Source organism: Amphiprion ocellaris, chromosome 8, assembly GCF_022539595.1.
Source record: "Amphiprion ocellaris isolate individual 3 ecotype Okinawa chromosome 8, ASM2253959v1, whole genome shotgun sequence".
NCBI lineage: Eukaryota > Metazoa > Chordata > Actinopteri > Pomacentridae > Amphiprion > Amphiprion ocellaris.
The window spans coordinates 19,474,297-19,489,199 of record NC_072773.1 but is presented as its reverse complement, the minus strand read 5'-3'; the positions used below and the strand labels follow the sequence as shown (position 1 = coordinate 19,489,199).

The 14,903-nt window shown below is 42.6% G+C and overlaps 1 protein-coding gene and 1 long non-coding RNA gene across 2 annotated transcripts; both read right to left on the bottom strand.

Annotated features, from left to right (window-relative positions):
* Positions 1-42: 42 nt before the first annotated feature.
* Positions 43-1,011, bottom strand: LOC111562742 (lysophosphatidic acid receptor 6). The gene has a single exon (XM_035944096.2). The coding sequence runs from the start codon at positions 1,009-1,011 to the stop codon at positions 43-45; it is 969 nt and encodes a 322-aa protein (XP_035799989.2).
* Positions 1,012-4,963: 3,952 nt separating this feature from the next.
* On the bottom strand, positions 4,964-7,167 carry LOC129349567 (uncharacterized). The gene is made up of 3 exons (XR_008602622.1): positions 7,032-7,167; positions 5,370-5,644; positions 4,964-5,089 (listed from the first exon to the last, which is right to left on the bottom strand). It is a non-coding gene; the product is annotated as an uncharacterized LOC129349567 (long non-coding RNA).
* Between the last annotated feature and the right edge of the window lie 7,736 nt (positions 7,168-14,903).

Sequence of the window (14,903 nt, the reverse complement as noted above, 5' to 3'; positions counted from 1 at the left end):
ATTTACAGCTATATTTACATTAGGGACGTGTTGACAACTCTCTCAGTTCACTGTAATGATATAGACACCCCTGTTCCTGGTCACCCATCCCCACAGCCATGTCATCTTTAATCGCTTCCATTTGAAGTGGCTGGTGGTGATGTAGTACAGCACGGGGTCCAGACATGTGTTGAGGACAACGAGCGCCATGGTGGCCCGCCGGGCGTCGTAGATGGCGTTGGCAGCGGAGCAGCTCTCTATGATCTCCAACCGTCGAAGGAGGTGCAGCAGGTAGACTACGTGGTTGGGCAGAAAGCAGAGCAGTGTGATGGCCAGGATGGTGTAAATGACCCTCACTGCTTTTTGTGCTGTTTTAGTCCCGATCATGGCAATGCGCCTCGCGGCCAGCGGGTAGCACACCAGGATTATCAAAGAGGGCACCAGGGAGCCGAAGATCAGTACCAACACGCTGTACGGCCTCAGACGTGTGTCCCACTCTTTTTTGGCGAAGTTCTCGAAGCAGCTGTGGCCCGCAGAGTCGTCCGCGTTGCTCTCCAGAGGTCCCATGACGATGAAGACCAGAATGGCCACTCCGGCGATGAACCAGAGCATCACACTCACAATCAGAGAGCACCGGGCGCTCCGCAGCCTCAGGTAAGTATGTGGATACACTGTGGCCATGTAGCGATCCACACAGATACAAGTCATGAAGCAGATGCTCATGTAGATGTTGGCAAAGAAAAGAATCCCAGTGACCCGGCAGGCGACGTCCCCGAACACCCAGTTGTTGCTGTTGAGGTGGTAGTGGATCCGAAACGGTAGCGTGCAGAGGATGATGACATCTGCCAGGGCCAGGTTGCTGATGTAGATGCTGAAGGCTGTGCGAGGAGTGACCCTGAAGGTGAAGACGAAGAGGGCTGCCAGATTTCCCGGAAGACCGATGATTAAAGCGGGGATGTAGACTGCTGGGAAAAGATAGTACTGATACTCTGCTGGTGGGGCACTGCAGTTGCCGTCTGTTCTGTTATTCATGGCAGATTGAGTGTTTCTTGTCAAATCAAAGAAAGCGTAGGCAGATTATGGAAAACGTTGCAGCATTGCAGGCCGTCTTCTGCAACTGGAGTGAGACAAACATGTTTCCATTCAGAGTTCTTCCACCTTTACTTTACACAGCATGTTACTTAACTGATTAGTAATAAATCCAGTAAGTCATTCTGTTACTCTGCTTCTAACCCTCCAGAAAACTCATTAGATTATTCCATATTTAAGTTTATTAACAATGAAGGTAATTTAACACATTTTTACTGCACTTGTTTCAGGAATCACCTAAAAAGCACAAAGCGGGACAAAGTGGAGAAATGAATAAATCAGCAAGGTAACACCTCAGTAATAACAATGTTCTTCAGTTGTTGAATATTTAATCTTCCTGATTGATTTTTACACAAATTCAAATCCTGAGTTTCACAACATTGGTGGGTTTTCACCTCATTCTCATGAGTTAAACATTTTCTTGACTAACTTATTTTCCTATATAAAGTAATGAAATGTGAGGAATTTTGGATTAAAAAGTCACTTACCAAGCTGCGTATGGACCACTTCACTTGACCTCCAAATGCAGAAAGCTCCGCAGCACGTTGAAAACATACGGTGAAGGCTGGGTTTTGTTTGTGCTGCTCCTCTCAGACTGCGCTGACTTTAAACCATGTGGCTCTTTGCTAAGACGTCTTCATTTCCTGTTCCAGTGTGAAGGTGTAAGAGACAGACAGGAAACCATAGCATGACAGTATTTTAGCAGTCTACTTATATCATCCACCCACAGCAGCACCCTAAGAGATGAGTGTGTGTGTGTGTGTGTGTGTGTTTTAAGTAACTTGTGGGTTTTATTTTAAAGTATAACATCAGTATTATAAATTTAACTTCTCATTTTCACTTAACTCAAACACAAAAACAAGTGCAGAGAGCAAAAAAACAACACAATTATAAGGCCAAGTACAAAAACAAAGCAAACCATAACCCACATGGAAACTGATGCGCTTTATCTTTTTGTGTTTTAAAGATGCCCTACTGTAGTCGAGGGAACATTTTCCTGCACATCTGTATTGTTTCAGATGCAGCAGCTTCTCCTGAACTGTGTCCAGTTGTTTAATGATTCAATAGAGAAAAACTGAAGGCTTTACAGTCTCCTTAAATACGGGGTGGGCCATAAGTTTCCATACATAGATAATGAATAATGTATAATTTTTTATGTTTCAGATACCCTAGATCAGTTGTTCCCAACCTGGGGTCCGCGCCCCCTCAGGGGGGGCGCCAGAGATCTGAGGGGGGTCGGCTCCCTGTCCTGATCTGATCCTTGTGATTGTTGAGGGTCTTGGAGAAAGCAAACCTACACAGAAAACAAAAACACAGAGAAAACACTCATTAATTCAGAGATAAATAATTGCATTTTAGCTGGATAAATGCATATGCTAATATTAACATGAAGTATGTCATGATCCATTTACTTCATCAAGTTATCTGGTGTTAGTTGAGCTGCCAGACATGTAATATGCTGATCCTGGGTCAGTTTACATCATTTCTTCTCATATCTGGATGATGTGTCTCATTTTCTATTTCATCTTTAAGGACTCTTCCCTACTTTCTATTTTAAAATGTTTGGGGTTTAGGAGGGGGCTGTGAAGGAAAAACACACAGATACATTGTTGATTGAGTCTCACATAAATCATATTTCTACAGAAAACTATATGCTGTAAACTAAGTACTTGTATAAGCAGACAATATCTCATTCACTTGGTAAACTCAGCCCCTCATCGTCATGTGACTTCTGGAGCTGTGTCTCATTTGTCCCTTCTGCCGGGGCCCTCTTTTCAGTCGTCTTTTCATTTTGTGTCCTCGAGTCATTCAGCATCAGTGCTGCAAGAAAACAAAGAAAACAACACGGCAGAATCTGGTCTAGGTTTCTATAAAAGGATACAATAGTATTTTTTAGGGAGCATGTTTGGCAGCTGACAGTATCTTAAAAGTATCAATCAGGCATCCAACAGCATGAAAAGTATAAAATCAGCATATATGAAACTCATCTTTTTCCCTATATAATACTTACAAAGTGCTTTTCAAGACACTCAAAGATGTTTCACAAAGTAGAAAAAAATTTTAAAAAAATTTTTTAACGTAGAAGCAGCATCTGGAAAATGGATTATGACTTGTAGGCAGGGTTGCAAAGATGTGTCCTTATGGATTTCTTGAATATGGAGTGTGAGAGGAGGACTCTCTGATGCTTCTGGTAAGTGGAGAAAGCTCCATGTCCCCAGGTCTGGTACTTGGTCCAGATGGAGGGTGACAGGAGGCCAGCATCAGCAGAGTGGAGGGTGTGGGTGAGAGTGTGTCAGTGCAGGAGTTCAGTGAGGTATGGAGGAGCCAGGTTGTGGGGAGGGATCCAGCAAGCTGGGACCCCACTCTGGTAGTGAGGAGACCATACCACAAATACTTACCTCTTCCCAGTTTTAGCTCCCAGAAATGTGGGCCTCGTCCCTGGTGCTCAGAGGGCAGCTAAAAGCACTCATGTTCAGGCTGCATGGGTAGCCAGGACTCAGGGCAGTGTTCAGCTGCAAGCGTTCTTTTTATCTCTCCGTCAGAGCAGTCAGGTCAGATGACAAAGTTAACAACTATCAACTTTCTTCTAATATTCCCTTCATTTTCTGTGGATATGAAATCAACACTTAACTGAAGTGAATCATGTTTGTATGTTTTGAAAGTTTTTTTAGGAATCACAGGAACTGTCTCCTACAAAGTCTGCCTCACATTAATATTACAGCTGATAGTGATAGACATCATTACTGCTATCTTGAACACACCCCAAACTTTGATGTAATGCTGTCAGTGTATCAGTAAATTCTCAGACTTGTCAAAGTCTCAGCATTAAAACACACAATGAAACAAAGCAGATTTTAGGTCAATAAATTGTCCATCCTCCACCCTGAAAGAGCTTTGGTTGATGGCAGAGTCTATCTGTCATTTTGACTAATATTCACTGGGGAAAAATTTTAACTTGTAGTTTTCTGTTTCTATTGCTGAATAAATAAGAAAAGTCAGTAAAATTACACATATTATCTGTGAATTAACAACCCAACAGTCATGTTAATTATTCTGCCCATAATGTCAAACAATTTTTTTTCTATTTTTTACAAACTACAGTAATTTGATATAACTTTTAGGTCTATCGGATTATTGAAAGTGTTTGGTTTCAGCAATTCAGGAAAAATGTGGTAAATAACAGATCTCCACAAACTGTATGATGCATTCTCACGCTCACTCCAATAAAACAGGGATAGTTAACCAGATGCAGCACACAAAACTGCACAAAAACTCTGCTTTTCATGAAAAGGGTATGTAACCATGTAACTGTGTTAGTCTAAAAAATGTCACTTTCTGATTGCTCATTGTAATTTTCGAAGATTTGCTCTGTGGTCATTTTCAGTCAAATGTTGCAAAAACCACAGTGTCAACTGTCAACATTCATTAATAGAGATGCATAATATTTAAACATGTAAACATAAGAGTACACTCCCACTGGGGAGAGTGATTGAAACTTTTACACATGGGGAATAAATTCACCATCAACAAACAGTGTGACATATATATAACATTACAGATCTTTGACACGAGGAGGTGTTAATTTAAAAAAAAATGGCAGAAATGTATTCAAGTATTACTTCTAAAATATGTTTTCTTCCAGGCTTCGTCAAAATGTTCATGTGGGCCTACTGAAACATGTGCTGTGCAGTGAGAAGTATCTGTAGTCATAAAGTTGGCTCCATGTATGCATTGTATGTGTGCAAATGACGTGAGTCATGATGACATACTTAGTAAATGTAAGAACTTCATTTTTTATACACATTAACCTTGGCTTCACTGTAATCAATAGCAAACATCACACTGTCATCAGTTTGACTGTGACTCACCCAATGCGATGTCTTTATAGGCTGGTCCACAAGTGGCCTCTGCTTTCACCCCTTCAGCTCTTGGTGTGATGGCTGGATAGACGGTCTGTCATCTTCTGAGCCTGAAGTCTTTGTATCAATGTCCACACTGGCAGCACAGATAGGGCTGAAGACTGCAATCAAAATGATCACACATGCGACCACTTGTTGCGAGTGTGCGAGCTAAAATTTCATGTGAGTGAATGGTGATCATTTAGCTGTATTGTTGTCGCTTTAACCAGCTCAGGCAGCCACTGCGTTAGCCATAGTGGTGGAAAACAACTTTTATGACTTCATGGCTCTGCCAGTCTTTTCTTGCCTGATGAGTAAAATGAGTTATTAAGCTGTTGTGCGTTCCTCAACAACAACTGAGGAAAGAAAAGGCCGAGAGGGAGAAGTCAGAGTCATACACACCTGATGATCAGACTGTAGATGCAGGCAGGACCACCTTTCCTGCGTCCTTGTCCTCTGCCTCACCCTCATCTTGACATTTCTGTCATTGCCTGACACATGGTCAGCTGAGAACTTTCAATTTTTTTTAGGGAACAGTCTTCATGTTCTCATTTCATTCATGCAACTGGTTTTCTGCCTTTTCAGTCTGCTGCAGGATGTCTGCCTCTTGGGCCTTAATTTAACTGCTGCTGTGGTCTATTGCAAGGGAGGTGGGATGAGGGGGACCTGAGGGAGGCCTATAAATAAACAAGAATAAAAGGAGTTAGTCCACTCTCACAAGGCACACCCTCAGATCTTTTCATCTACAGGCCCTGCAAGGCCAGGCAGGCTAACTACAGCAAACAAATCTGAACAGTCACTGTGAAAAGCACAAACAAGAGATACAAAATTAACGATTAAATGAATGATTAAAAAAATGTTCACCTGCAATACATTCCTGCATACCTGCTATACCGACATCTCACACACAACAAGAAATCAAACCCCCCCATAAAAGTTGTGTGGCCATACTGCAATATCCAGAGACATACAGCTGTTAAAAAGGCACACCTTAACTTTTGTGGAACGAGCTACCCCTTAAACATCCAACAAATGTCTTACCACAAATCATGACAACTGAGGCATTGTGTTTTCTCTGTCCTCCCACATAAAATATTCAGCACCTCCCCAATCACTTAACTCAAGTTATTGCTTCCTCTTCCAATCAGAGGCCGATAGTGGAGCACCATCCCATGCCACTGGTTTCATGAAGTTAGTGAAATTGGGTTCAGTAACAATAACAACTATGAGAAGATCTTAAATACAGCACTAGCCAAGAAGAGGGATACCAAAGATGATGGACATGCCACAAAACTTTTTGCAAAAATACCTGGGGTTTGATGGCTGAACAACCCAATGAAACCCAGAGGATACATTCAGCAAAAAGACATAAATAGGTTTGTAAATGTCACTGTTCTCAACCACCTGGTTGATCTGTTAGCAGTTGGGCATGTGAAAATCCTGACCACAGAACTGTGTGGGCTTCAATTCCCTATGGGTTGAGGCTTACCATCTGATAAATACAAAGTTCTCAAATCTTCTAGGACTCTCTGGAAGGCCTGAAGAAAATTCCTGTGTTTCGAGATTTTCACAGTCAAACTACATTTAAGCTTCGAGCGAACCTGTCAACATTAATGACCACGGAATAAAGCTAAAAAGAAATTAGCATACTGGTCAGTTGTAATTCAGTTGTACAACTGCTTACGAGGAAAGGGGATTAAAACACAAACCATCCATGACAAACCAGCATCTAATCTATTAGTTTCATGGAGCTAATACAATGTGTTGCTAATCATATAAGGCACTAATATTATCTCATGAGCAGCGTTTACCAACACAACATTCACATTACACTGAATATAAAACAGTCTTACAAATACACCAGTATACAGAACATGTGTGTCTGGCATTTTTAAAAACTCAGAACAGTCTGTTAGTCGGCTAACGCAATTAGCACGAGTAAACGTGGATTAACCGTTCGGCTAACGCTGCTAGCTTGCTAATGTACTCAGCACAAGTCAACTCGGTAAACAATACTACAGTTTAGCATAACGGCTAGCTGCCTCACGCTTGTACTGAACTCACCAAAGTGTCGGCGCAAAATGTCAACTACTAGCGGAGAAACGGCGTCAGATCTCTCTAGCCTCAGGCAGAAATGCCAACAGCCGCTATGACAAGCACAACAACGTTTCACTACCTGTGTAGCTGTGACTTTCAACGGGCGCACGGACCGAAACAGTCCGAGGCGGGACAAACGACCTTACCGGTAAGCCACATGAACCACTGGCCGCTTATCAAAGTCAATAAGCGAATAATTATTTTATTAAAATTATTTTACATTATACTTCACACTTATTGGGCATACACCCTGTGCAGTGTTGTCTTTTGAAGCCCTGTGTTGTTTTTTAAACTTTTCGGCCGTTGGTGGAATCTGCGCGGAGCTTGTGCATAGAACGTGAGGTCACAATCAATCACAGCCTGTGAAATATTATGACATCATTGATGACGCCACGCTCAAAACTGTATAAATTAACAAGAAGTCAGATAAGCTAGCCACACTTTGAGAGAACAGTCGTTTGAAAACACCAGCACAGAGAGAAAGATTCTTCAGTAAATTCACCTATCAACAATCCTTTGGAATACCATGGCAAAGAACCTCAGTATTAGAAAAGGAAACACGCTTGGCAGTTTCCACGTGGTAGAAGGCATTCTTGGTGAAGGAGCCTTTGGTGTTGTGGCAAAATGCCGCAATACAGAGACCCAAAAGTCAGTTGCAGTCAAAGTGAACAAGGGCGAGGAAGGCGTTCTGCAACAGGCCCTCTATGAAATTGCCGTACTGAAGCGGATGCAGTGTCTGGATCATGACATCTGCAACATCGTCCAATGGGACGGATATTTCTTTGACAAAGAAAATATCTGCATCACCTTTGAGCTACTTGATATGAGTCTCCGCGGTTACATGGAGGAGCAGGACAGGTTCTTTACCATTGGAGAGCTGAAGCCGATATTACATCAGCTGGCCACAGCTCTCGCCAGCCTGCACTCCATTGGTATCACACACATGGACTTAAAACCTGATAACATCATGGTTGTTGACCGCAGTCATCAACCATTGAAAGTCAAACTTATTGACTTTGGCCTAGCACGTCCAGTGTCAGCGCTACACCAAGGTGAATTTGTGGGGACGCGCGTTTACCGTGCACCAGAAATGTTACTGGGAGTACCCTTCAATGAGTCCGTTGATATGTGGGCTCTGGGTCTAGTGATGGCAGAGCTGGCCATGGGGTGCTGTATGTACCCGGGCAATTCGCATTACGATATGGTCAGATATATCGTAGAAACCCAAGGCCAGCCACCGGATGACCTCCTGGATAATGGGTTGTACACTAATGATTATTTCTATCCCCAAGACAACAGCAGCTCACGCTGGAGATTCAAGACTCCAAAGGATATTTATCGTGAACGCAGGTTCCGTGCATCCGAGACCAGGAGTGTTATGCTCAAATCTCTGGATGAAATTGAGCAAAACATGAAGCAAGACGCTGACCACCCCAGGGATCAGAAGATGTTCATTAGCTTGATCAAAAGCATGCTGAACCTTGATGCGTCCAACCGGATCACAGCTCAACAGGTTCTGGACCATGAATTTTTTGCTGCCAGCATCCCTCAGAGCCCATCAAGAGATGCTGGGACTCAATTAACACACATAGACAACCAACAACATGGAAGTTTCAACGTCCAGCATCCAGTTCCTTTCCGGGCTGCTATGTCGCTGCAGGAACATGTACACTTTCACCTCCGACATTCAGTTCCCTCCCGGGCTGCTGTTTCATTGGAGGAACATGTCAACTTGAACTTCCAACATCCAGTTCACACATCGTGGCAGGAATCTGAAGACTTAAGTGTCCAATTACCAACTACACCCGTGGCTGTTACATCACCCAAAAACTCTGTGGATACCGGCCTACCTAAAATCTCTGACATCGAAATGATGCCCACAGGAGATGCTGACGTCAAAATAACCCACACAGAAGTTCTACATCAAACTCCTTCTGAGGCTGGTACAATGGGTGAGTGCTGTCCAGGAGCAGGCGGTCAGATTGAGGACATTTCCATTAAAAGAAGCCACATCAAAGATGAAGTCCTTCATCCAACTCTCTCCTCGACATCATCGGAGCAGAGCTCAGATGCCGACACTAGAACTGAGGTCAAGACAAAGAAGAAGAGCTTGTGGAAACGCATCAAGAGAAGAGTTACAAAGGCTTTCCACAAATACATCTTGTGTGGATCAGTAAGCCCTTCTCCAACTTCTCCACCCTGATTCCTCTCTCTATCTTATCTATCTATCTATCTAAATTGATTAATCGGACTCTCTAAATTGCCTCCCAAAAACAAAAAGATAAAAAAATAAAACCAAATTAAAATAAAACAACAAAAAATCTATTATCAGTCATTATCAGTAAATAAATATAATTTGCCCTTAATTCTACTTTTGTTTGTTTCTCTCAGTAAATGCACCACTGCACCACATTCTGGTTGTTGTTGTTCAAACACTGGTGGTTCTGATTTAAACAGAACTAAAGCTCAGAAGGTAGTTTTTAGTACTGAACAGGGTTCATATGGTGGACAACAGCTTGTTGTTCCAACAATGTCATTGTTTTTTCATTTAATGTGTACATACTGTATCCTACTTGCACGCAGCTGATCTGCACCACAGCTTTTAATTCATTGTATTGGACAGTAAATGCATTGTCTTGTATTTCTCTTTGTATAAAGTTGGATGTAAAGAAGAATCTTACTGTAACATTAAACCTGATTACTCAAAACTTTAGCGCACAGGGAAACTAGTCAAAGTAATGTTTAATTTCTACATGTGTCTGTCTGAAGCAAGAACTTGGGAATTTCCCCATAATCTTCCAGATTGTGGTCTTTCATTCAATTTTCTTTCTCAGTGTAGCCAAATATTTACAATTATTTTGTTATGTGGTTGTTGGTTATCAGATCCAGTGTGAGCAGTATATTTTTGGACACTTTTTAAGTGAGTCATGTAGAATCAAATGATTTTACGGAAATATCACAATTTTCAGTTTAGAATTTGGGAATTTTCCCGATGGAACCAAGCATCACATATGATTTGCTCAGGCACTGTTGCAAAGTTGGAAACCTCACCATCCTTCCTCACAGGAAGTGCTGTCTAACTAGCCTGTACATGCTCCAGTCTGCTTCAAATTATACATGTGTGATCAGAGTCCAGCCCTAATCACGTCCATAGGTTGATATACACTCACAGTCATAGCGCCACATGGCGGCCATTTTGAATTTCTCGCCATTAAACAGGAAGTGCTGTGTAACCAGACTGTACATGCTCCAATCTGCCTGAAATTTTACATGCATGATCAGAGTCCGGCCCTAATCACATCTTTGTGCCACTTGGCGGCCATTTTGGATTTCTCGCCATGAAACAGGAAGTGCTGTGTAACCAGCCTGTACATGCTCCAATCTGCCTGAAATTTTACATGCATGATCAGAGTCCGGCCCTAATCACATCTTTGTGCCACTTGGCGGCCATTTTGGATTTCTCGCCATGAAACAGGAAGTGCTGTGTAACCAGCCTGTACATGCCCCAATCTGCCTGAAATTTTACATGCATGATCAGAGTCCGGCCCTAATCACATCTTTGTGCCACTTGGCGGCCATTTTGGATTTCTCGCCATGAAACAGGAAGTGCTGTGTAACCAGCCTGTACATGCTCCAATCTGCCTGAAATTTTACATGTATGATCAGAGTCCGGCCCTAATCACATCTTTGCACCACTTGGCGGCCATTTTGGATTTCTCGCCATGAAACAGGAAGTGCTGTGTAAGTAGCCTGTACATGCTCCAATCTGCCTGAAACTTTACTCTCTCAGTTGCAGCGCCTCCTGGTGGATATGCGTGGGCCAGTCGGGCCGCTCGGATGCGAGGACTCATCCAACGCTGCTTGCAGCTTTTATTGGTTTAGTGGTTGGAAGTCAATAAAACATTAGCGTCAGTCAAATTGAATGCGTCAGTGGATGGAAGTGGTGGTTGCCTTGTGCTGCTCTTCACTTCACTGCAGCTCCATGGCTCCATCTGCTGGACGGACAGAAGTGCAGCAGCTGATGGCAGCTTCTTTGACCTCACGCTGCTGTCAGACCCCAGATTAGGGTTTATTTCAGATATATATAATAGAAAATAGTAATTAAAAAATAAGCTGATGTTGTATTTTTGCAGCAGTGAGTTTTACAGGGTTAAGAGCAACCAGTCAAAGGTTATTACTGAGGATTTTAAACAAAAACATTCAGGCAAACAGTTAACATCATAGGGTGCCTGACATGTTTGTTTTTTTTCCGGGTCGATACAGATTTTTTTTGTAATCAAGGAGATCAATAACCAAGATTTGGAATCACTACACATTTGCAGAAAAAATAAAGTTTTTGAACAGCACATAAAGTTAAGTTAAAATTAAAATAATCACGAGTTGCAGCCTTTGCTTATTTATGTTTTACATGCTGAAGTTGTCCTTCAGTGTTTCACTGATCAGATTGTGCTGTGGGCAGGAACAAGATCAGAGGGAGGCAGCTGCAGCAGACCCAATGTAGTTTCACATTCATTTATCTGATCAGATTTCAGGGGGCTTTTTTTTTTTTTTTTTTTTTTTTTTTTAAGAAATGGGACCAATAATTGAAAACATGCTAAATATCAGATGGGATCATTGGTGTCACAGGACATCTGCAGACACAGGTCAAAGATTACAAGGAGTTTATTTAACGAATGAAACTAAAACCAACACAGAAAGGATAACTAAACCAAGGTGAAAACAAAAAGGGGAAACCAGACTAATTGTAGGAGAAAGGTTCTGGTTTCAAAGTCTCTGGTCTGGCAGAGAGCGGAAGAATGAAGAACCAGGGCCTTCGTGGATTAAGGTGATTGAGAACAGGTGAATCAACCCCCACACCTGTGAGAGAGATGGATGGATGGATGGATGGATGGATGGATGGATAGATAGGTAGGGAGGTAGATGGACCATAGATAGATGGATGGATAGGTAGATTCTGCAGTGGGGAAATTTTCAGTGTGGCAGTAGCAGATAGGAAAAAAAGTAAAAAGAAAAGCAGCACTCAGTGCACAGATATAAATAGATGCTTTCTCCTTAGAGAAGAAATAGAAATGCTTGTAAAAAAAAAAAAAATCTTGTGAAATTGCACATATTGACTTATTTACATTTTATTGCAGTTACTTCATGGGTGATCTGAACTACTGGGAGCAGGTTTGATTGAACACAGTCTGACTGCTGCAGGAAGGAAGGACCTCCTTCAAACATTGTGGGTGAAGCAGTCTGTCCCTGAAGGAGCTGCCGGTGATGGTCCTGTTTCCTGCAGGGGGTGGGAGATGTCCTCCATGATAGACAACAGCTTTGTCATCATCCTCCTGTCTAACACCAGCCCAGGACAGAGCTTGCTTTCTTAACCAGTTTCTTTAGTCTCTTCCTGTCTGCAGCCGTGATGCTGCTGCTCCAGCAGACCACTCCATACAGGATGGCTGATACCACCACACAACCATAAAAGGTCCTCAGAATTGCTCCCTGCACCCCGAAGGACCTCAGTTTCCTGAGCAGGTGAAGTCTGTTCTGACCTTTCTTACACCGTGCGTTGGTGTTCTATCTCTAGACATGTTTGAATGTCTTTATCAATAAATGGTCAAACACATGTTGAGTGTCAGTTCAGCTCTTTGTTCCACACATGTATATGTTCCTATGTGATTGGTGTCTTGCAGTCAGAGTGTAAAGAATTGAAGCTGTCAGAGGCTTTCTGTGGTGAAGAGGCTGCAGGACATCAGCTGCTCCAACAGGTGACGCCTTTGTTCTTTGGCTCCAACCAGAACCAGCAATAAATCAGCATGAGCTGCAGCTTATCCACCTCATAGAGTGTATAATAAAGAAACCAAGAGGTTTTAGTTGATAGCTGTCTCTAGTGAATGACCAGCAGTGTCTTGTTCAGGTTGTGAGGAGAAGTAAAAAGCTTACAGCAGCTGGTATTCCCAGGTAGTCTCCCATCCAAATACTAATCAGGCCCAACCCTGCTTAGCTTTGCAGATCAGATGAGATTGGGTGTATTCAGTCTCAGAAACAAACCTGCAATGTAAGTTCTGTACCTCACATGATTCAAATCTCCACTCACACCTTTTATTTGTCCTTTGATTGCTCCAGTACTGATTGATGCCATCATTTAAGTCAATTTACAACAACGCCTTGTAGGAAATGTGGTGCAGAGGTAAGTTCTGTGCCTCACATGTTGAAGGTCCATGGTTCAAATCCCCACTCACACTTTTTATGTGTCCTTTGGATGCTCCAGTACTAATTGCTAGCATCATTTAAGCAAAGTTAGAGCAGCATCTTGTAGGACAGGTGGTGTAGAGGTAAGTTTTTTGCCTGGCATGTTGAAGGTCCCCGGTTGAAATCCACCTTAGTACCTTTATTATCTTCACCTCCTTAATAGTTTTGTGTACCATCATTTACGAAAACTAACAGTTACACCCAGTAGGAAGGATAGTGCAGTGGTAAGTTATCTGCCTCTCATCCAGGAGGTTTTTGGTTCGAATCCAGCCCAGGGCTCTTTTGACACTTTTTAAGATAAGATAAAGATAAGATAAAGTTCTTTATTTCTCCCCACTCCAGGGGAAATTTACATTGTTACAGCAGCTTTATTTACAATATATACATACTTTGGCTGTATGACAACCTCTTTCAACCATCATTACAACAAAGTCCACGAAGGACCTTGTGTGAAAGATAGCTCACACATAGGTTGTGTGTCTGTCATGTGGAGGGTCACGGTTCGAATCCCCACTGGGAACCTTGCGGAGGATGATAGTGGAGTGGAAAGGTTGTGGTCTGTGGTGTGGAGTGTCCAGTGGATTGGAGTTGAAGGGTGGTTCCTGCGTAACCAAGAAGTTGCTGGAAAAGGCAAAGAGCGCAAAGAGCGCAAAGAGCGCAAAGAGCGCAAAGAGCGCAAAGAGCGCAAAGAGCGCAAAGAGCGCAAAGAGCGCAAAGAGCGCAAAGAGCGCAAAGAGCGCAAAGAGCGCAAAGAGCGCAAAGAGCGCAAAGAGCGCAAAGAGCGCAAAGAGCGCAAAGAGCGCAAAGAGCGCAAAGAGCGCAAAGAGCGCAAAGAGCGCAAAGAGCGCAAAGAGCGCAAAGAGCGCAAAGAGCGCAAAGAGCGCAAAGAGCGCAAAGAGCGCAAAGAGCGCAAAGAGCGCAAAGAGCGCAAAGAGCGCAAAGAGCGCAAAGAGCGCAAAGAGCGCAAAGAGCGCAAAGAGCGCAAACTCTCTTTCAAGAACATTTTTGGCGAATTTTGTCCAAATGTGAAAAAAAAGCTTGAGCAGAGTGGGGGATTGAACCTGCACTCTCCAGGTTCCAAACCACCATCACTACCTCTGGACTACCAGTCCTACATACCCAAATACAGGCTTTTCTTCTATTCGTCAAGGCGGTGACATCAACACTGAAAGAAAAAAAAAAACAATCCACAAAATCAAAAAAAGAACATAATCTACCTACAACTTTTAAAGAACACGCTAAAAAACACAATACTAAAAAGTCACACTCTTCTCCTCATCACTCATTTTTACATTTTAACACAATTTCAAAGCCACACAAATCACATTCTTCATGTCAAATCACTTCTCTTCACTACAAATGGGAGAGAACAGCAAACAAATAAAATACAACTTATGGCTTAAATATCTTCAAAATCTCTTTGCTATTCCTCTACATTCAAATTCCTCAACACCACTCAACAATCACCTGCAGGATCTCTTACTTCTTTCTTAGCTCTGACAAAACATCTTCAAGACTCTGAGAAGACAACTCATTTTCAACACATTTGCTGCTTCGTCTAAGTGTCCACACACATCTCCAGTCATCCACAGGCCTCACCACTGA

What these genes read in the sequence shown, in the direction of transcription:
- LOC111562742 (XM_035944096.2), bottom strand. Translation starts at nt 1,011, where the DNA reads ATGAATAACAGAACAGACGGCAACTGCAGTGCCCCACCAGCAGAGTAT.